General features: G+C 44.0%; 1 protein-coding gene across 1 annotated transcript in view; it reads right to left on the bottom strand.

Annotated features, from left to right (window-relative positions):
- The window catches only part of PRKCB (protein kinase C beta), a 364,546-nt gene that overhangs the window by 178,974 nt on the left and 161,175 nt on the right, over positions 1–24,397 (bottom strand). The window contains exons 4-5 of the mRNA XM_037813650.1: positions 15,736–15,847; positions 12,882–13,010 (exon numbers count right to left, since the gene is read on the bottom strand). Coding sequence (XP_037669578.1) covers positions 12,882–13,010; positions 15,736–15,847 — 241 coding nt within the window. The remainder of the gene's footprint in view (positions 1–12,881; positions 13,011–15,735; positions 15,848–24,397) is intronic.

Here is a 24,397-nt window from a genome sequence, read left to right on the forward strand (position 1 = left end):
TGGCTTTTCTGTCATATGGCAATGCACATGATGCGTCTTCTCCTCTGTTGACTTCCAGCCTCTGGCTGCTCTCTGTAGCTTCTCTCTGTCTGACTTTCACCCTGCTTATAAAGGACTCCAGTAATCCAGATTAAAAGACCAACCTGATTCAGCTGGGTCACTCCTTAACTAAAGTAACATCTTGAAGACAGCTTATTTACAATAGGTTCACACCCACCAGAATGGGGAAGAAGACCAGGAACATATTCAAATTGCAGTACACACTTCAATCTACCACACCAGTATTACTTTTTTCACTTATACTGACTCAAAACTTTGCCCCATCCAGATGGATTCCCCACATCTCACGACTTAACTCAGCCAGGGCTCCCCTGGTACCATCACACTACTTTCTACATTGCAACAAAATGTGTCTTTCTCTCCCACTAGACTGGATGCTCATTGAGGGCAAAGACAAGATCTCATTCATCGTTGGATCCAACCTGGCACTCAGGCCCTTCCTGAATGTATGAGTGAATGAATGAGTGAATGAACACCCAGATCTCATCTCATCTTCCTATCCATGGCACACCACCTTTCTCATGTTATAAACACCTAATCACTCCAAACTACACACACCTCTCCACTTAACCTCTGCCCAGGTATTCCCTCTGTTCTCCTGGTCCTCCCACCACATTGGCTTTAGAAGGAAGAGACTCAAATGGAATCTCCAGCTAAAGAATCATCATGGGTTTTCAGGTACTCTCTCTTCCCTGCTAGAGTCACTATGATTGCCAACACTTTCTCTACCTTGCAACAGTTCTTAAAATACTAAGAGGGTCTTCTTTGAGCCTTCATTATCAGTTTCCTTTCTCCTGCGAGTGCTTTTAAAACCTCTTTTGCAATTAGTGTATAATTAATGTGACCCTCAACTCTCACTGATAGGCCACCAGGGATTTATGTCTCTTTGGTGGGCTTCTCTTTGGAGGTGTGAGTGTCAGATCTCGGGAATGATTTAAATACCACAATATTGGGAGTACCTAAGTCTGCCTGGGAGATGTTTAAGTCCAAGAAGGTTCTACACAAACAATACAATGGTAAGAATACTGAATAGGGAGTCCCAAAGAGAAACATCAAAAAAATTGTCCTTTCTTCTTTTTTAAAGAACAGCATCAACTTGGGGGATACATAATCATGGATAGTAATATGAATATGAATATGGTTAAGGATTTGGATATGCCTGAAGATGCAGATGAAAATGTAGCTAATGGGGTGTCAGTTGTTATGGTGATAAGAGGATATTGAGTTGAAAGGAGGTTGCAGAAGATATTATATGAACAAGCATATGAGCTTCATCAACTTCAGGAGCATTTTACCTCTTCGATCTGGGCTTCGGACATTGTATTGACTGCTCCTGTGATGCTACTGGGCATCATGATGTCAACACAGTTGTAATCCCAGAAGTCCCACTCATTGCTCTGCGTCTTTTCTACATCGTTCAAGGTGCAAGAGTGGTCATAGCTCCAAAGGGTGGATTCCAGTCCATAATATTTGCTATTGACCTTGGACCTAGTCCTTAAGAATTTCTGTGTGGCCTCTTTCTATAAGGATGATGGTATGAATGGATTATCTGCTGGATTTCAGCTCCTGATTTCAGAAGGCACTGTCTTGGGGACCATCTCTGAAGGCCTCATTTCTATCAGGCTCCTTAGGTGGTATTCTCATTCACACAAACATCCTGAATTCCACAAATATTTAGCAATCCCTACCATACTAGATGCTGGAAATAGAGAGGCGAGCCAAAGCAACAGAGTCGGTCCTCATGGAGATTACAGCCTAGTGGGAAATGCAGATACTAATCAAACCAAACATGAAGCTGCAACTGGCACAAGTTCAAGTTCAGGATACCTTCAGAGTCCTTATTAGGGGAGTCTGTCCTCACCAGTGAGGTCAAGGGAAACATCCGATGAGATCTAGAGGAAGAATTAAGTGCTCCAAGAAGAGAAGACAGCAAAGGCAAACACTCCAGGCAGTGGGAACAGAACATGCAGATAACCTGTGATGGCACAGGCCCTGTGAGGATGAAGGATTAAAAGAAAGGGAGGAAGGAGGGAGAGAACAGAGAATGCAACCACCATATAGACTCTGTCTCTCCTAACAGTAATGAGAAACCACTGATGGGTTTTTAAAAGAAGAAGTGATCAGATTTCCACTCTGATCTTATCCTGTAAGAACCCCAAGAGTAGATGTAAAGCCTAGATTTTGGTAGCCAAGGGAGGTGAGAAAACTGCCATGTCTTTCAGAAACACAAGAAGCCCTCTGGAAATGCTGAGATTTCCAAGGCACATGTGACATTCAGGGCGAACAGCAGAGTGTCCCAGGCCGGTGGGTAAAAAGTCCTAACGCCACACATGCCTCTAGGGGCTGGATGAAGCAAGGCAATTCAACACACTCCACAAGGCCACTCTGGCCTGGCACTGCCGGGAAGGGCCCACTGAGTCTTAAGCTCTGGCTCCTCTCTGATCTATCTGGCCAAGATCAAGGCAAGTGGGGCCTGGAGTCCCACCCATGAAGCTGGAAGGATGCTTAGGAGCTCAGAGGGATACCTAGGGGTAGTGGATGCTGCAGATTCCTGCCCGGCTCCCCTCTGCACTGGCCAATGCACCCACCCCCAGATGCTGTGAGTATTGATTGTTAACAGCCTACAGTTGTCCCCTTGTCCAGATAATTGCCCTCAGATGCACAGAAGCCACCCAGCCTCAGAGGTGTGCCATCCTTTTTACCCCCAAGCCCAGCAGCCTGCAGCAATGACTGACTGACACAGAGTGCAACAGACTGGTCCCCCTGGCTCAAGATGGGACTGACTCTGTTCTCAATGCATGGTCCAGAGCTTCTCCATGGGATCAAGCAGACACTTAGCTTTTCCCCTGCCCTATCCTGCTTCCTTTACTTGCCTTCTCGTGAGACCATCCCCAATAAATCACTTGAACAAAAATCCCCATCCCAGGCCCTTTTAAGAGAACCCAAGCAAATCATTAGGTTCATCTATTCATCAATCAATCAAACCTGTGCTGAGCACTGGCTATGCCTGGCATGGGGAAGGAGCCAACACATGGCATGGGGACATGGGAGTCAGATGTTCCACCTGGCTCTGCCAAGAGACACCAGGCAAGTTAGTCAGCCTTGCCAGGTCTCATTTTCCCCTTTGGTACAATAACAACAACACTACCTCCATCAGATGACCCACTATGAAACCACTTGGAAAGCCACAAAGTGCTTTTGCAATGCCAGTAGCTGTTTTATTAATGCTATCAGAACCCTGAGCAAGCAGATATTCTGCTCCTAACTTTAATGGAGCCCCAAAGTTCCTCCCTCCCCATCTATTCATTGGCATGTACTGGAATTGCCTGAGAATCATCAAAGGCCAGAGCATATCTACGATTAAGGAGAAGGAGTTTGACCTTGAACGTGAAGGGACTGTTGTATGTACCACATCAGAACAAAGTCTCCCCAAGTAAATCCCATAAGAGGTACCCAGCTACACCACAAAGGGAATAAATAATGGTGGTGGCTGGGGGGTGGGGGGGGGAGCATCTAGCCTGAACTAAAATGTATCAGTATAGTACTTAAAAGTCAAACAGGAGGCGGGGCAAGATGGCGGACTGGTGAGCTGCATGTTTTAGTTACTCCTCCAGGAAAGTAGGTAGAAAGCCAGGAACTGTGTGGACTGGACACCACAGAGCAATTTGACTTTGGGCATACTTCATACAACACTCATGAAAACGTCGAACTGCTGAGATCAGCGAAACCTGTAAGTTTTTGCAGCCAGGGGACCTGCACCCCTCCCTGCCAGGCTCAGTCCCGTGGGAGGAGGGGCTGTCAGCTCCGGGAAGGAGAAGGGAGAACTGCAGTGGCAGCCCTTATCAGAAACTCATTCTACTGATCCAAACTCCAACCATAGATAGACTGAGACCAGACACGAGAGAATCTGAGAGCAGCCAGCCCAGCAGAGAGGAAACAGGCATAGAAAAAAACAACACGAAAAACTCCAAAATAAAAGCGGAGGATTTTTGGAGTTCTGGTGAACATAGAAAGGGGAAGGGCAGAGCTCAGGCCCTGAGGCTCATATGCAAATCCCGAAGAAAAGCTGATCTCTCTGCCCTGTGGACCTTTCCTTAATTGCCCTAATTGCTTTGTCTCTTAGCATTTCAAAAACCCATTAGATCTCTGAGGAGGGCCCTTTTTTTTTTTTCTTATTTTTTCTTTTTTTTTAATCCTTTTTCCTTTTTCTAAAACAATTACTCTAAGAAGCCCAATACAGAAAGCTTCAAAGACTTGCAATTTGGGCAGGTCAAGACAAGAGCAGAACTAAGAGAGCTCTGAGACAAAAGGCAATAATCCAGTGGCTGAGAAAATTCACTAAACACCACAACTTCCCAAGAAAAGGGGGGTGTCCGCTCACAGCCATCATCCTGGTGGACAGGAAACACTCCTGCCCATCACCAGCCCCATAGCCCAGAGCTGCCCCAGACAACCCAGTGTGACGGAAGTGCTTCAAATAACAGGCACACACCACAAAACTGGGCATGGACATTAGCCTTCCCTGTAACCTCAGATGATTGTCCCAGAGTTGGGAAGGTGGAGCAGTGTGAATTAACAAAGCCCCATTCAGCCATCATTTCAGCAGACTGGGAGCCTCCCTACACAGCCCAGCAGCCCAGAACTGCCCTGGGGGGACGGTACTCACCTGTGACATAGCACAGTCATCCCTCAACAGAGGACCAGGGGGTGCACAGCCTGGAAGAGGGGCCCACTTGCAAGTCTCAGGAGCCATACGCCAATACCAAGGACTTGTGGGTCAGTGGCAGAGACAAACTGTGGCAGGACTGAACTGAAGGATTAGACTATTGCAGCAGCTTTAAAACTCCAGGATCACCAGGGAGATTTGATTGTTAGAGCCACCCCCCCTCCCTGACTGCCCAGAAACACGCCCCATATACAGGGCGGGCAACACCAACTACACACGCAAGCTTGGTACACCAATTGGATCCCACAAGACTGACTCCCCCACTCACCACAAAGGCTAAGCAGGGGAGAACTGGCTTGTGGAGAACAGGTGGCTCGTGGACGCCACCTGCTGGTTAGTTAGAGAAAGTGTACTCCACGAAGCTATAGATCTGATAAATTAGAGATAAGGACTTCAATTGGTCTACAAATCCTAAAAGAACCCTATCAAGTTCAGCAAATGCCAAGAGGCCAAAAACAACAGAAAATTATAAAGCATATGAAAAAAACAGATGATATGGACAACCCAAGCCCAAGCACCCAAATCAAAAGATCAGAAGAGACACAGCACCTAGAGCAGCTACTCAAAGAACTAAAGATGAACAATGAGACCATAGTACGGGATACAAAGGATATCAAGAAGACCCTAGAAGAGCATAAAGAAGACATTGCAAGACTAAATAAAAAAATAGATGATCTTATGGAAATTAAAGAAACTGTTGACCAAATTAAAAAGATTCCAGACACTCATAGTACAAGACTAGAGGAAGTTGAACAACGAATCAGTGACCTGGAAGATGACAGAATGGAAAATGAAAGCATAAAAGAAAGAATGAGGAAAAAAATTGAAAAAATCGAAACGGACCTCAGGGATATGATAGATAATATAAAACATCTGAATATAAGACTCATTGGTGTTCCAGAAGGGGAAGAAAAGGGTAAAGGTCTAGGAAGAGTATTCAAAGAAATTGTTGGGGAAAACTTCCCAAATCTTCTAAACAACATAAATACACAAATCATAAATGCTCAGCGAACTCCAAATAGAATAAATCCAAATAAACCCACTCTGAGACATATTCTGATCACACTGTCAAACACAGAAGAGAAGGAGCAAGTTCTGAAAGCAACAAGAGAAAAGCAATTCACCACATACAAAGGAAACATCATAAGACTAAGTAGTGACTACTCAGCAGCCACCATGGAGGCGAGAAGGCAGTGGCACGATATATTTAAAATTCTGAGTGAGAAAAATTTCCAACCAAGAATACTTTATCCAGCAAAGCTCTCCTTCAAATTTGAGGGAGAGCTTAAATTTTTCACAGACAAACAAACGCTGAGAGAATTTGCTAACAAGAGACCTGCCCTACTGGAGATACTAAAGGGAGCCCTACAGACAGAGAAACAAAGAAAGGACAGAGAGACTTGGAGAAAGGTTCAGTACTAAAGAGATTCAGTATGGGTACAATTAAGGATCTTAAAAGAGAGAGGGGAAAAATATGACAAACATAAACCAAAGGATAAGATGGCTGATTCAAGAAATGCCTTCACGGTTATAACGTTGAATGTAAATGGATTAAACTCCCCAATTAAAAGATATAGATTTGCAGAATGGATCAAAAAAATGAACCATCAATATGTTGCATACAAGAGATTCATCTTAGACACAGGGACACAAAGAAATCGAAAGTGAAAGGATGGAAAAAAATATTTCATGCAAGCTACAGCCAAAAGAAAGCAGGTGTACCAATATTAATCTCAGATAAAATAGACTTTAAATGCAGGGATGTTTTGAGAGACAAAGAAGGCCACTACATACTAATAAAAGGGGCAATTCAACAAGAAGAAATAACAATCGTAAATGTCTATGCACCCAATCAAGGTGCCACAAAATACATGAGAGAAACACTGGCAAAACTAAAGGAAGCAATTGATGTTTCCACAATAATTGTGGGAGACTTCAACACATCACTCTCTCCTATAGATAGATCAACCAGACAGAAGACCAATAAGGAAATTGAAAACCTAAACAATCTGATAAATGAATTAGATTTAACAGACATCTACAGGACATTACATCCCAAATCACCAGGATACACATACTTTTCTAGTGCTCACGGAACTTTCTCCAGAATAGATCATATGCTGGGACATAAAATAAGCCTCAATAAATTTAAAAAGATTGAAATTATTCAAAGCACATTCTCTGACCACAATGGAATACATTTAGAAGTCAATAACCATCAGAGACTTAGAAAATTCACAAATACCCAGGTTAAACAATGCACTCCTAAACAATCAGTGGGTTAAAGAAGAAATAGTAAGAGAAATTGCTAAATATATGGAGACGAATGAAAATGAGAACACAACATACCAAAACCTATGGGATGCAGCAAAAGCAGTGCTAAGGGGGAAATTTATAGCACTAAATGCATATATTAAAAAGGAAGAAAGAGCCAAAATCAAAGAACTAATGGATCAACTGAAGAAGCTAGAAAATGAACAGTAAACCAATCCTAAACCAAGTAGAAGAAAAGAAATAACAAGGATTAAAGCAGAAATAAATGACATAGAGAACAAAAAAACAATAGACAGGATACATATCACCAAAAGTTGGTTGTTTGAGAAGATCAACAAGATTGACAAGCCCCTAGCTACACTGACAAAATCAAAAAGAGAGAAGACCCATATAAACAAAATAATGAATGAAAAAGGTGACATAACTGCAGATCCTGAAGAAATTAAAAAAATTATAAGAGGATACTATGAACAACTGTATGGCAACAAACTGGATAATGTAGAGGAAATGGACAATTTCCTGGAAACATATGAACAACCTAGACTGACCAGAGAAGAAATAGAAGACCTCAACCAACCAGTCACAACCAAAGAGATCCAATCAGTCATCAAAAATCTTCCCACAAATAAATGCCCAGGGCCAGATGGCTTCACAGGGGAATTCTACCAAACTTTCCAGAAAGAACTGACACCAATCTTACTCAAACTCTTTCAAAACATTGAAGAAAATGGAACACTACCTAATTCATTTTATGAAGCTAACATCAATCTAATACCAAAACCAGGGAAAGATGCTACAAAAAAGGAAAACTACCGGCCAATCTCCCTAATGAATATAGATGCAAAAATCCTCAACAAAATACTTGCAAATCGAATCCAAAGACACATTAAAAAAATCATACACCATGACCAAGTGGGGTTCATTCCAGGCATGCAAGGATGGTTCGACATAAGAAAATCAATCAATGTATTATAACACATTAAAAATTCAAAAGGGAAAAATCAAATGATCATCTCAATAGATGCTGAAAAAGCATTTGACAAAATCCAACATCCGTTTTTGATAAAAACACCTCAAAAGGTAAGAATTGAAGGAAACTTCCTCAATATGATAAAGAGCATATATGAAAAACCCACAGCCAGCATAGTACTCAATGGTGAGAGACTGAAAGCCTTCCCTCTAAGATCAGGAACAAGACAAGGATGCCCGCTGTCACCACTGTTATTCAACATTGTGCTGGAAGTGCTAGCCAGGGCAATCCGGCAAGACAAAGAAATAAAAGGCATCCAAATTGGAAAAGAAGAAGTAAAACTGTCATTGTTTGCAGATGATATGATCTTATATCTGGAAAACCCTGAGAAATCAACGATACAGCTACTAGAGCTAATAAACAAATTTAGCAAAGTAGCGGGATACAAGGTTAATGCACATAAGTCAGTAATGTTTCTATATGCTAGAAATGAACAAACTGAAGAGACACTCAAGAAAAAGATACCATTTTCAATAGCAACTAAAAAAATCAAGTACCTAGGAATAAACTTAACCAAAGATGTAAAAGACCTATACAAAGAAAACTACACAACTCTACTAAAGGAAATAGAAGGGGATCTTAAAAGATGGAAAAATATTCCATGTTCATGGATGGGAAGGCTAAATGTCATTAAGAAGTCAATTCTACCCAAACTCATCTACAGATTCAATGCAATCCCAATCAAAATTCCAACAACCTGCTTTGCAGACTTGGAAAAGCTATTTATCAAATTTATTTGGAAAGGGAAGATGCCTCGAATTGCTAAAGACACTCTAAAAAAGAAAAACCAAGTGGGAGGACTTACACTCCCTGACTTTGAAGCTTATTATAAAGCCACAGTTGTCAAAACAGCATGGTACTGGCACAAAGATAGACATATAGATCAATGGAATCGAATTGAGAATTCAGATTTAGACCCTCAGATCTATGGCCGACTGATCTTCGATAAGGCCCCCAAAGTCACTGAACTGAGTCATAATGGTCTTTTCAACAAATGGGGCTGGGAGAGTTGGCTATCCATATCCAAAAGAATAAAAGAGGACCCCTACCTCACACCCTACACAAAAACTAACTCAAAATGGACAAAAGATCTCAATATAAAAGAAAGTACCATAAAACTCCTAGAAGATAATGTAGGAAAACATCTTCAAGACCTTGTATTAGGCGGCCACTTCCTAGACTTTACACTCAAAGCACAAGCAACAAAAGAAAAAATAGATAAATGGGAACTCCTCAAGCTTAGAAGTTTCTGCACCTCAAAGGAATTTCTCAAAAAGGTAAAGAGGCAGCCAACTCAATGGGAAAAAATTTTTGGAAACCATGTATCTGACAAAAGACTGATATCTTGCATACATAAAGAAATCCTACAACTCAATGACAGTAGTACACACAGCCCAATTATAAAATGGGCAAAAGATATGAAAAGACAGTTCTCTGAAGAGGAAATACAAATGGCCAAGAAACACATGAAAAAATGTTCAGCTTCACTAGCTATTAGAGAGATGCAAATTAAGACCACAATGAGATACCATCTCACACCAATTAGAATGGCTGCCATTAAACAAACAGGAAACTACAAATGCTGGAGGGGATGTGGAGAAATTGGAACTCTTATTCATTGTTGGTGGGACCGTATAATGGTTCAGCCACTCTGGAAGTCAGTCTGGCAGTTCCTTAGAAAACTAGATATAGAGTTACCGTTCGATCCAGCGATTGCACTTCTCCGTATATACCCGGAAGATCGCAAAGCAGTGACACGAACAGATATCTGCACGCCAATGTTCATAGCAGCATTATTCACAATTGCCAAGAGATGGAAACAACCCAAATGTCCTTCAACAGATGAGTGGATAAATAAAATGTGGTATATACACGCAATGGAATACTACGCGGCAGTAAGAAGGAACGATCTTGTGAAACATATGACAACATGGATGAACCTTGAAGACATAATGCTGAGCGAAATAAGCCAGGCACAAAAAGAGAAATATTATATGCTACCACTAATGTGAACTTTGAAAAATGTAAAACAAATGGTTTATAATGTAGAATGTAGGGGAACTAGCAATAGAGAGCAATTAAGGAAGGGGGAACAATAATCTAAGAAGAACAGATAAGCTATTTAACGTTCTGAGGATGCCCAGGAATGACTATGGTCTGTTAATTTATGATGGATATAGTAGGAACAAGTTCACAGAAATGTTGCTATATTAGGTAACTTTCTTGGGGTAAAGTAGGAACAGGTTGGAAGTAAAGCAGTTATCTTAGTTTAGTTGTCTTTTTCTTACTCCCTTGTTATGGTCTCTTTGAAATGTTCTTTTATTGTATGTTTTTTTTTTAATTTTTTTTTCATACAGTTGATTTAAAAAAGAAAGGAAAGTTAAAAAAAAAAAAAAAAAAGGAATACAAGGAAAAAAATATGTAGTGCCCCCTTGAGGAGCCTGTGGAGAATGCAGGGGTATTGGCTTACCCCACCTCGATGGTTGCTAACATGACCACAGACATAGGGGACTGGTGGTTTGATGGGTTGAGCCCTCTACCATAAGTTTTACCCTTGGGAAGACAGTTGCTGCAAAGGAGAGGCTAGGCCTCCCTACAATTGTGCCTAAGAGCCTCCTCCCGAATGCCTCGTTGTTGCTCAGATGTGGCCCTCTCTCTCTAGCTAAGCCAACTTGAAAGGTGAAATCACTGCCCTCCCCCCTATGTGGGATCAGACACCCAGGGGAGTGAATCTCCCTGGCAACATGGAATATGACTCCCGGGGAGGAATGTAGACCTGGCATCGTGGGACGGAGAACATCTTCTTGACCAAAAGGGGGATGTGAAAGGAAATGAAATAAGCTTCAGTGGCAGAGAGATTCCAAAAGGAGCCGAGAGGTCACTCTGGTGGGCACTCTTACACACACTTTAGACAACCTTTTTTAGGTTCTAAAGAATTGGGGTAGCTGGTGGTGGATACCTGAAACTATCAAACTACAACCCAGAACCCATGAATCTTGAAGACAATTGTATAAAAATATAGCTTATGAGGGGTGACAATGGGATTGGGAAAGCCGTAAGGACCACACTCCACTTTGTCTAGTTTATGGATGGATGAGTAGAAAAACAGGGGAAGGAAACAAACAAACAAACAGACAAAGGTACCCAGTGTTCTTTTTTACTTCAATTGCTCTTTTTCACTTTAATTATTATTCTTGTTATTTTTGTGTGTGTGCTAATGGAGGTGTCAGGGATTGATTTAGGTGATGAATGTACAACTATGTAATGGTACTGTGAACAATCGAATGTACGATTTGTTTTGTATGACTGCATGGTATGTGAATATATCTCAATAAAATGAAGATTAAAAAAAAAAAAAAGCCAAACAGACCTGGATGATGAAGTGTGGGGCTGTTTCTTGATGGGTAAAATACTCACCTTATTAGAGTTGTTGAAAAATTTGAACAAGATACTGCTTCTAAGTCCTTTGCATGATGATGGACATATTTTTTAAAACTTAATATACATTAGCTATTTTTTTATTATTCTAATGGTGTAAGCTTGGGGAAGTCAACTTCTCTGGGCCTCAGTTTCATCATCCATAAAATGAAGGTAAGAATCTATATTTCACAAGGTTGTTATGAGGAGATAACATGCAGGGTTTTGAGCACCATGCATGGAATGAGTTCCATCAACTTCAGCCGCCTTCGGGAACATTGCAGAGCCTAGAAACTGCCACTAGAGGGCGGAAGAGGCTCATTTTTGCCCCTCTGGCACTAGGAAACCTCAAACCCGCCAAAACAGGCTTTTCTTCAACTGCAAGAACTTCAGACTTCCCCAGGGGCCCCCAAACAGCCAACTGGGAGGGAGGCACCCACTTGCCTTCCTCTCTGAGGAAAAAGCAACTCAATGAAACACGCATTTCCTAAAAGCTCACTGGGGAGTCACGAACCTCAGTTTAAAACAAAAATGATATTTTACAAGGATGTTTTAAAACTCTTCTATGGTTTTTTACGTGAAGGTCCTTCCAGCACAGAACACAACACACCAGAGCTACTGAACCATTTCAGGCCCCCCCAAAACAGATCACTTTGTGAAAAACTCAATCCCCTCCATGACCAATGTGCTAAATTACCAATTCATAAAATCTTGGTTGTATGGATTACTTATAAAGTCTATAGCAGTTTGTGTCACAAGCCTTAGAGAGAGATCTCCTTCAAAGTTTTAGTCGCATTCTCATCCAGTTTAGTTTCGGTTTTTCTATGGCTTTATGACTATTTAACAGTCCAGTGCAGCTGAATTTGACGTCAGAAGCCAAGTGTTTCTTGAAGGCATCGTGCTCTTCTTTTCTCTAGTCCCACACTTGTTGTTATGAAATATTTCAGACATGCAAAAAGTATAGAGAAGAACATAACAAGCAACAGAGTGGCCACCGTCAGATTAAAGAAAGGCAGGCTCCAAATACAGTGAAACACCCCGGTATGTCCCTGGATTGCAAGGGGCAGCCTCCTACCCAAGATGTAACACTGTCCCAAATTTGGTGATTATCCTCAAGACTATTTTTCCCACTGGAAACGTCTGGGGAGGAACAAAGCATTCCTTCTCTGCTATCTTAATAAGGATCGCGACAGAAAGAACGGGGACGTGAGAAAGAGGAGAGCAGCAGAGTGAGGCACCCTGCGAAAGTCAGCAGGCCGAGGGACTCCGATGTCCCTCGCTTTCGGGGCTCCCCCAGCCTCGCCTGCTCAGCCACCGCGGCCCGGCAAGGCCAGGGACCTGCCGAGCCAGCGCAGGCGCCGCGGCGCCACCTACCGACCACGATGAGGACGTCCCTCTGGATGTGGGCCTGGATGTAGATCCGTCCGCGGCGCTCCGTGTGGTCAGTGCCGCAGAGGCTGGGGACGTTCATCACGCAGCGCTTGTGGACGTTCATCATGCAAGCTGCAGGCGGCGGGGGAAACAGAGGGCCACGGCTCAGGCTCGCCTGGACCGGGCACCCCCAGGGGCCAGCGGGGCCCTTCCTGCCCCCCTGTGCAAGGCAGCTGGCACCTGCAAGCCTGGCCGAGACCAGCTAGCCCGGCCAGGGTCTCATCAGAAAGGGCGGGGGCAGCCGGTAATGCAAAAGAGGGGACGGAAGGGCGCCTTGGCCCCTACTCATCTGCAGCCATGCAGGCATCCGTGCCAAAAGTGGCCAAGGTACCCACTTTTCATGATAAGCAGGAACCCGTATTTGCGATTTTTAAATACTGACAGCTAATATCTTAGATTGGGCTCCCTGGAAACAGACTCTGAAATGGGGACTTTCTAGCAGACTTAAGGGGAATACTGGTGCTCAATGAGGAAGGAAAGACTGGGTAAGGGGAAGAGCCCCCTGTGATGCAGATGCAACCAAGGCTGATCTTAAGGGGGCCTCTGGAGCCGGAGTGACCCTTCAGAGTTGTCCCAAGTTGAGACAGGAGGCCTCTGCACCCCACATCAGATGGTCTTTGCCGTGCACCACCCCTTGGGGATATATCACGTTGGGTAAGGTGGTTTCCTGCCATCAAGAGCAAGTCCCAACCGGGGCACAGCTATGAACCCAGCAGCTGGGGACAGGGACATGGGCCCTGAAGGGGGTATCTGGGCAGAGCCCCATGGTATCCACCCCATCTAATTACAAGAAAAATAAAATGTAAACCCAGTATAAGGCAAATGAAATATGAATCTGACCCTTGGAAGTTTCATGTGTTATATGATAAATATTCACTCTCCACACATGCCTCCAGTGTATCTGTCCAATTCAATGTGGTGGTTGGTTTCCCCTAAGTCTTCTAGAACAACGGTTGCTCCCCAAAGGTGTGCCGTGGGTCCTTTATGCTCTAGGGGGACCCTTGCTCCAGTTTGAGAAGCCAGAGATTGCATCACTGCATGGGGCCTGCATTTCGGGGAATTGCCACCAGAGTTGGGGGCATGGCATCCCCAGGGGAGGCTGAGGGGCTCCCTCTCAGGCAAATGACAAAGGCTGGAAATGAGTCACAGTGGAAAAGAAGGGACCAAAGCACCAGGTCCAGGGCCCTGCAACAGCCCAAGCACCCACCCCTTCCCCCACCCCTGCCCGTCAGTGCCCACACCTGGGTCACCAGGTGTGCTAAGAGGAAGTAGTGTCCTACAGGCAGAGGGCATCAGTCCCACTCCCTCTCTCTGACTGGGGGACCCTTACCCACGGTGAATGTCTCCGTCACTCACACTGTGTTTCTACATCTGCCTGTCTCTCTGTCTTTCTGTACCCAGAGCAGTGCACGTCTCTTTCCTTGTCTCTGCACCTCCACATCCGTGTGTGCCTCGCTGCCTTGCCTCCCCTATGAACAGATGTTTCACTCACCACACTTGTGTTTGCATCTCTGTCTCTCTCCATCTCCCATCTCCATCTCTCTGCATCTCTCTTGCCCTGTCTCTGTCTTGGTGTCTCTCTGGGTCTCTGCCCTTATCTCTGTATGTGTGCATTTCTGTCTCTCTCCACCTCTATATCTCTACATGAGTCTGGTACATCTAGGATGTCACTTCCAATCATTTTGTCTGTCTTTGCCTGAGACTCTCCCTCTGGCTGAGCCACTTAGTGGCTTTCACTCTCCATTGTCCCCTGAGTCTAGGTATGTCTGTCTGTCTGTTCCCTGTCAACCTGTCTCTCTGTGTCTCTCTGTCCATGCTTGAATGTGTTTCCTTCAGTCTCTCTCTTGTTCTACTCCACCACAGTCCACACGAACACTCCTCCCAGTCACTCTGCACCCCTGTGAGTTTCCCACTCTGTCCTCTGGGCCTCAGGGCTCTCTGACAGGGGCACCTCTGGCCCCATGACATTTCAGTCTGCTGCAGCTAATAGGCCTCTGGAGCCACCAGCACGTCGAGCCTCCCTGTCCCTTTGCAGCCACAGCTTCCAAAGTGTGCTCACTCCCCTGCTGCATGGGCCACTCGGTCCTTTGCTTCATGAGGAGTCCTGTTCCTGCTTGCCTTCCCCCACTCCAGCCCCAGCCCTGGCTGAAGAATCACACTCTCTTCCCTCTTTCAGCAGACACTTGATGGAGCTAGAGGGAAGCAGGTCTCTGTGCACAGAATGCATCAGTCCTGCCCATGGTGTTTAAACCAGCCGTGTGTGGCACATGACTGCGGGAACGGCTCCCTGTATCCACACCCAAGGGCCACCCCTTCCCACACTGACTGTGAACCTCACCATGAGACTTGCTTTGACCAATGGCACAGGGACAAATGTGATACAAGCAGAGACTTGAAGAGTGCTTGCCAATGGGACTTGCCCCCTTGAAGCACTTAGAGTCCTGCAAGTGAGCAGGCCTAGGCTAGCCTGCCCAGCACCCCAGATCACAGCCAGCCATCCCTCCAGATAGGAGAGCGAGGCCACCTAGGCCCAGGCAAAGCACTAACCCACCACATATTCATGAGTGAGCCCAGCCCCAAAAGACTGCCTTACAGGATCCTGAGCTGAATGAATGGCTATTGTTTTAAGCCTCTACAGTCTGAGGTGGGAGGATTGCTATGCAGCAACAGATAACTGATGCACCAGCCCACCCAGGATTGGGAGAATTTGCTGCAGACTTGGACCCCAAATCATGAGGAATGAACCCTTTCTATTGTTCCTCCTGTATATCAGAGGCTGCCAAAAATGTATACTTACTGTCACATTTCATCCCCTGGTGGATAAGCCCATACAGCAGTGAGCCACAGTGGTCACAAAACGTGGGGCTGGAGTATGTGTGGATCTTAAACTTGTGTTTGCTCCGGGGGTCCTAAGGCCAAGAGAAACAGAGCAGCATCAGTGTTGCATACCAAGGATTCACACTGCATTGAATTTCACCACGACCTGAACTTGGCCCCAGCATTCATCATACCTGTTGGGTTCATCACTGGAGCCCTGTGCCTAGACATGGCCCTAGATTAACAGTCGTTGAATAAATGAACAATTAGAGAGCTGATTATTCTCATTCCGGCTCCAGCACACACTCACTCTGCCTGCAAGTTCTCCATGGCCCCACCTGAGAACCCAACCTCTTGGCTCCTGCCTGTAGCAAGAACTCCAGAGACAGCAAAACAAAGCGACAGATACACCAATGAAATAGGCCTCCTGGATCTTATCACTGCCCCCCCTATCCTGTGAGCAAGCTTCTGGAGTGACCCAAGTTACCCATATCTGAGCATGAAACATCCCTGCTTAGAGACCATTTGCCAGTTCTTTGTCACCTACAGAATAAAGCTCAAATTCCGTTGTTCAGTCTGCAAGTTGTGGTAGAGACTGTTAGTTGTTCACTAATACCCATTCTTCCCTTTAGTAATAGAACTCTTCAGGTTTTCGCAGAAAGCATGGCCGCCCAGATAGAGACTACATTTCCCAGCCTCTCTTGTGGCTTGGTGTGAGCATGTGACTGTATTCTGGCCAATGGGTTGTGTGTTCTTCGAGACCATTCCTTTAAAAGGAAAGTGTTTGAGCTCCCCTAGCCCTCTTCCCTCTTTCCACCAACCCGAAGAAGGTAAGGACTGAAGCAACCACCTTGGACTCAAAGCGGAAGCCACATGTGTTTCAGAGAACAAATCCACCTTACTAGCCTTGGACTCTGTCCCTTTGGACTGACACCTGAGAGAGGGCCAAACTGCTGTCTTGTTTAAGACACTATGTTTTGGTGACTCTTTGTTACAGCAGCTTAGACTGTTCCCTACTAATACACAGGTCTTTTCATAACTTGCCAGTGTAGCACAGTGGTTAAAGAACAGCCTTTAGAGTGTAAACTGTCTGGGTTTTAATTCTAGCTCTGCATCTTCTTAGCTGTATGATTTTGGGGCAAGTTATTTAATTTCTTTGTGCTTGAGTTTTCTTGTCTGTAAAATGGAGATAATAACAGTGCTAACCTTTTAGGACCAATGGGAAGAATAAATGAATTAATCTATGCAAAGATTGGCATAGAATAAGCAATAGAGGTATACCTCGCTTTACTGCAGTTCACAGATACTGCACTTTTTTGAAAATTGAAGGTGTATGGCAACGTGCTTCGAGCAAGTCTACTGGTGCCATTTTTCCAACAGCATGTGCTCACTCTGTGGCTATGTCATATTTTAATTAAGGTATGTACATTGTTTTTTAGACATAATGCTACTGCACATTTAATAGACTACAGTTCCCTGTACAAAACTTTTATACGCACCAGGAAACCAAAAAATTTGTGTGACACATTTTATTGCAATATTCATTTTATTGTGGTGATCTAGAACAAAGCCCACAATATCTCCGAAGGAAGTCTGTATAGGTTTTGCAATAATACTACTACCTCCCACTAATATCTCCAACTATACCCCCCCCACACACACAATGTTCTCACTACACAAAACTCACTGTTCATGCCCCTAGATGTCCCAAACCCTCTATGAGCCTCTCTCTGTACATTCTCTTTCTCCCTTATTGCTCTGCCTACAAAATCCTTTCTTCTCTTTTCCAATCCCATCCAAAAGTTGCCTTCTCTGAGAAGCGGTATATTGCAGAAGTTAAGAACATGGACCTCAGCTTCCAACCCAGGGTTGATCTGATCTCAAAGCCTTTGTCACATGCTACTCATCTTTTCTCTCATTCATCCATTCACTCACGTGTATTTATTGAGCACAGATATTGTTCCAGGCCCTGTCCTAGGTGCAGGTGCCTTCTTGAAGCTTATATTCTAGTAACAGAGTCAGAAAATGAACAAGTAAGCAAATAAATAGACACATAAGTAGACATTATTTTATGTGCTATCAAAGTGAGGAGTGTTTCTCTTACGGAAACTGTCATTTTCAAAATTTAAAAATAATCCTTACACCTGCTAGAATTGCTAAAATTTTAAAACATAGAAACTGATAACACAAAGTGCTGGTGGGGAGTGAGCACCTCTGGAATGCTATACATTGCTGGGAGGAATGTAAAACTGTCTAGCCACTTTGGAGAACAGTTTGGCAGTTTCTGATAAACATACACTTGCCATATATGACCCAGCAATCCCACACCTATGTATTTATGCAAGTGAAATAAAAACATATATCCATACAAAAACTGCACATGAAGGTTTATAGCCACTTTATTTACAATGGCCCCAAACTGGAAACAACCAAAATGTCCCTCAATGTGTGGCTGGAGAAACAAACTGTGGTATGTCCTCAAAGTGGAATACTTCCCAGCAACAGAAAGGAATGAACTCCAGATACACACAACAACATTAATGAATCTCAAAAGCATTGTGATAAGAGAAAGAAGTCAAACACAAAGCGCTACATGCTGCATGATTCCATTTATACGGCATTCTGGAAAAGGCAGAATTGTAAGGACAGAAACAGATGAGTGGTTGCCAGGGGCTGAGGCTGGAGGAAGGGCTGACTACGAAGGGCCAGCACAGCACTGGGAACTTTTGAGGGTGATAGGAATATTCTATATATCAACTGTGGTGAATTTTATTGTATGTAAAAAAAAGTGAATTTTACGAAATGAAAATCTTATCTCGATAAGCCTGACTATAAAACCCTGAGTCACTGAGAACATTGGTTGACCTCCATGGTCTTAAAGAACTACCAGATCTCTTTCATTGCATTCCAACTCTCTGCAGTCAGATCCATTATCGGCCCTTGCAGGGCACTGAACGGCCAAGTTCAGACGCTGGGCCTGCCTGGCCAGTGGCACACGCATGCACAAGGACCCCAGCAGCACCCGCGTCTTGCTCAAGGGCAGAGGAGCTACCCTTTTAACAACCACAGAGTTTGGAAATCGCAAAACAAGAATTCAAGGCTTCCCCATCAGCCGCTTAACCAGCCATGTCTCTATCCCTGTGCAAGATTCTGTGTATACCTCAGGTTCCTGGAAAGAGACCCTAAGTTCTGTGCCGTATTACACTTCCCAAGTGCCCCTTTAACATTCGCCTTAAAGTTGGGAAATGAGAGCCTCAAACCCACCTAAAAAGAAACACCTGTTCACGATAGGTACTGGCCCGAGGGGGAGCACCGGACTTCTCTCACTCTCACACGTAACCTGTTTGGAGGAGGAGAACTTATCTGGTTGGTTGGATTCCAAGTCACTGATTGGCTGGATCTCAGTGGGTGGAGCCTGTACAGTGATTAAGGCTCAGCGCCTGCCATCTTTCTCCTTCTCTCTCGTGATATATCTATTCTCCCAGGAGGCTGCTGTGTCCAGAGCCCTTGGTCTTTCCCTGAGAAGAATGGGGATGAATGACCTGGGCAAGCTCTACCCCAGGCACCCGGGCAAGTGTTCTCGCTCCTCCTGAGAATCATGATCTCTTCTAGCCTCCCTGAATGAGAGCCAAGACTTAGGTTTGGATTAGAGTTTGAATTTCCTTAGGCTTTCCTAGTGTAGAAGAAAGGAGTTCCCTGGGCTCTACTTTGAGATTTGGGGCAAAATCATACCTAATAAAATGGCTTCTTTGCTGGCTTTTTTTCCTCCATGTGTATATACATCTTCCGGATGTTTGGGGGAGAAGGATTCAAGCATTTCTGATGAGATTTTATCAAGGACCAGCTCAGTCTCACAACAGCTGTTCAGAATACGAGATGCCAAGCGGCACAAAGAATGGGAAGGGAAAAGAAAATGCATTTATTGAGAGCTGCCCATTTTGGGTCAAGTGCTATCTATGCTGGGTGTGCTTTCCCCAGTCCTTATGATGTTCTATGCGAAAGGTGTTACTTGTTCCCATTTTAAAGATGAAGATCCCTGGCCCAGAGAAGACAGTAACCTCTCCAGGGTCACCTAGCTGGACCCCCGAAGAGCTGGGATCACACAGAGGTCTGCCTGGCTCCAAAGCTGTGTCACTGCACCAAGTTACTCTCCCTTCCCTCCCCACTCCCCAACTTCACTCCATCAATGCCTCATATTTCAGGTCTAGCTAAAACAGGACTTCATTCATTCATTCATTCATTCACTCAGCAAATATTTACTGAAGGCCACATTCCTCCTTGATATTGGGGATTCAACTATGAACAAAGGAGATAAAGTGCCTACTTTCCTGGAACTTGCTTTCTAATTGCAAGAGAGGGACAAAAAGAAATAAACAATGTTCTGCCTTCCTAAATCTTCTCCATCACAGCCTTTAAACCACTGCAGTGTAATTACCTGTTTAATGGCAACATGAGGATATCGTGTTCACCATATACATTTTAGTACATAGAAGTGCTCAATAAATATTCAGTGAGTGAGAGTTAACATTTATTAAGCATCTCCTCATGCAAGGGTTTATTTTAAAGGATTTATAGGCATTAACTCAATCCTCATAATATCCCTGTGAAGGAGATACCACTTATAATCCCCATCTCATGAAGAGACTAAGGATCAGAAAGGTGAAGTGACTTGCTCAGGGCTACACAGCCTCACCAAGTGGCTGGCACATAGAAAGGCACCAATGAGTGGTGGAGGCAGCAGTGGGGCTGTGATCAGCACCATTACCCACTGAGAGCTCTTGCACAAGGAAGGGCTATTTTAGGAAAATGATTTAGAGAGTGCTCTGCAAGAGAGATTAGAGTCAGGAAGAGAGGAGACAGGAAGGCCAATTAGGAAAGTTGCAGTAAAAGGTTTATTTCTTGTTCTGGAACAACTGGATATCCACTTGCAAAAGAATGAAGCTGGACCCATACTTCATACCATATGCAAAATTGGATCAAAGACGTAAATATAAGAGCTAAAGTCTTAAAACTCTTAGAAGAAAACATAGGGTAAACCTTCATGACCTTGAGTCAATGGATTCTTAAATATGACACCAAAACATGAGCAATAAAAGAAGAAACATATTAATTGGACTTCATCAAAATTAAAAACATTTGTGCACCAAAGGACATTATCAAGGAACTAAAAAAGACAACCTACAGAAAAGGAGAAAATATTTTACAAATCATCTGATTTGCAAAGGTCTGATAAGGGTCTGATAAGACTCTAATATCCAGAATATGTAAATAACTCTTACAACTCAACAACAAAAGGACAACCCAATTTAAAAATGGACAAATGACTTGAATAGATATACCTTCAAAAAAGATATTCAAATGATTAACAAACAGATGAAAAAAATAGTAATAAGGAAAAGTTAATAAAAGCCACAATCCAACACCACTTCACACCCACTAGGATGGCTACAATTTTTTTTTTAATGGGAAATAAGTATTGGTGAGAGTGTGGAGACATTGGAACCCACATATATTGCTGGTGGGAATGTAAAATGGTGCAGCTGCTGTAGAGGTTCCTCAAAAGTTAAACAGAGAATATCCCTATGACCCAGCAATTCTACTCCTAGGTATATACCCCCAAAGACTTGAAAGCAGAGACTCAAATACATGTACACTCATGTTCATAGCAGATTATTTACAATAGCCAAAAGGTGGAAGCAACTCAAATGTCCATCCATGAATTAATGGATAAACAAATTGTGGTATACCCATACCTGGTAATTATTCAGCTATACAAAAGAATGAAGTAGTGATAATTGCTGCAATGTGGGTGAACCTCAAAAACGTGCTAAGTGAACGAAGCCAGAAACAAAAGGCCACATATTGTATGATTTCAGTCATATGAAATAGGCAAATCCATAAAGACAGAAAGGAGATTGATGGTTGTCCAGGGACTAGGGGGTACGGAAGGAATGGGGAGTAACTGCTTAATGGGGACAGGGTTTCTTTTTGGGGTGATGGAAAGGTTCTGAAACTAGATAGGGATGGTGGTTGCACAACACTGTGAATGTACTAAACGCACTGAATTGTTCACTTTAAAATGCTTATATTTATGTTATGTAAATTTCACCTCAATAAAAAAAATTTTAGTTGATTTTTTTCATGGTTTATTTAAAGCCTTTGTAAGCTCTTCCAACCTCATTCCCCTGCCTCAGCTTTCACAAGGGCACACGCATGCCTGCAGTACATACCCAACCCCAGCTCCCACCTCACCATCTGAGCAGACCATCCAGACAAGGCCAAGTCATGCCCTTGAATGATTCAGTCCTCCTCCCTCCTGCCACCTAGGAGAGCTTGGAATAAAGCTACACTGCCACACCTGGAGTCCCTGTGACTCCCACAATCGGGCAGGAGAATCTTTCAGGGCACCGAGCCATGCCCATCCACACCCAGGGCCATCTTTGAGATTGGGACTCTGGCAGCAATGTTAGTGCCATGAGACCCTCACCCCTCAACCCTGGACTTAGCTGCCTGGAGCAGAGGTGGACACTTGACTCAAGTGTCACATCTGCTTAGTGCCTGGGACACGGGCAATCTGTCCATGGGACTAAGAGCTCCAGAGCTGAAGTAGCCATTTTTTACCCATTTTTACCCAAGGAGCAGCAAGGAATAAAACAAAGTGCACCGGACCCCAGAGGTGGAGGTCCTGGCTCCAGTCCTCGGGGGGCCTGGCATCCGACCTCCCAATTCTACCTGACTCTCCCGGGTCCCCCCAAAACTCTCCTTTGTGCTTAAGCCAATGAAAGTGGGCATCTTACCTGCAACCAGGGGTGAGAGTCAATACACTTAAGGACCAGGGCCCAGCTGGGCTGGGAGATAACTCTTTAGTTGCCGGATGATGTGGTTGTTCAGGGAATTCCAGGGAGGCAGAGTGGGGGTGGGGGGTGGCAAAGAGTAAGGGGCAGAGGCTCCAGGGGCTACTCGGTGGTTAAATAAACCAGACATAGAAAGACAGATATTGGGTGATCTCGCTTATATGAAGTATCTAGAAGAAGCAAGTTTTGTACAGACTGAAAATAGATTATAAGTTAACAGGGGAGCAGGGAAGAGTGGGGTAAGGGGGAGTTATTGTTTAATGGGTACAGAGTTGCTGTTTAAGGTAATGCAAAAGTTGGAATAATGGTGATAGAAGCACAAAATTGTGAATGTCATTAATACTACTAAATGTCTACCTGAAGGTAGTTAAAATGGGAAAAATTGAGTTGTATGTATGTTATGATGGTAAAAAAATTTTTAAGTATATACATGAGTACATCGACCTAAAAAAAATAAAGATCTATGACCATATCACATTATTTAAGGATGTTTTGTGTTGGATGGCTCTATCGAAAAAAGTTAAAGTATTTCAGTATTTTCAAAACTGGTACAGTAGTGCCAATGCCTACAGGTTAAACGGCAGCCCTGGCCTTCGACCAAGCTAAGTTCCTCCTCCAGCCTCTGAGGCTGTAGCTATTGGCCAGCCCTGGCATGAGCCTGGGAAAATTGCAGCCTCTAAGTCATAGCTCTCCCCATGGTCTTGTCTTAGTCTCATTCGAAGATCCAGTTCTATCTCTGCCCTAGCCCTCTCCCCCTCCCCCGCACCTTGTACCATCAGCTGTCCCCTTCCCAGGCACACTGGCTGGGCCCCTCCAGTCCATCTGTAGCCTGTCCCCACCCCTGGCCTAATCCTACCTCATGCCAAGAGGTCACAATCTGGAGCCCAAGGGCCACATCAAGTCCACAGACAAGTTCTATTTCACCCGTGTGATATGTCTGAGGAATTTGAATGAGGTGACCATGTTTAAAAAATCATGAAATATCAGATAAGTATGTAAGTTTCAGCAAGTTGTAACAACACTGGACACACATTTCTGTGGGCTAGGCAGTGCTGCCCCTGTTAAAAAAGAGATGAGCTCTCCAGTTCTCCACACTCCTCACAATTCCTTATTGTCTTACATCATGCCTGCTTTATTTGCTTCCCTTCCCTGCCTGGTCCCTGTAGGAATTTAGGTTTCTGTCCTCTGCCAGACTCCCTTCCCTCTCTACCTACAGTCCACTGGCTGGGATCCAACCACACCCAGACATACCCCCTGAACTCGCGAATGAGTGGATTTGGCTCAGTGCCAAGTGCTTTTGGAACCAGGGCTGGAACTATTGCATTCCTATCCCAGCATCATCCCTGGATTTCCAGTTTCTCCAGGCATCTCTCCCACCCCTAAGAATCAAGTTTCCACAAAATCCTGGCATGACTCTTCTCCCCACTATTTCACGCTATTGCAGTTCCACTGTACTTTTACTAAGCAAGCCTGATTTCTAAGTTTCTTTCTACTTCTATTCTGAATTTGAAAGATTGCTGAATAACAACAATAAAGTAATAATCAACTATCATGACTTTAGCACCATGAATTGAGCATATACTAACTACCCAGGACTGTGCTAAGTATTCTATATCATTTAATCCTCATAATAGTCCAACGAGGGAGGAGTTATTATTTCCTGAGTATTCCAGGTGAGCAAACTGAGGCTTTGAGAAGTAACTTGTCCAAGGTCACAAAGCAAGTAAGTGAGAGAGGCAGGACTGGAATCCAACTTTGTCAGCTCCAGAGGTGCAGCTGGCTGAGTGG

Source organism: Choloepus didactylus, chromosome 21 (genome assembly GCF_015220235.1).
Source record: "Choloepus didactylus isolate mChoDid1 chromosome 21, mChoDid1.pri, whole genome shotgun sequence".
NCBI classification, from domain to species: domain Eukaryota; kingdom Metazoa; phylum Chordata; class Mammalia; order Pilosa; family Megalonychidae; genus Choloepus; species Choloepus didactylus.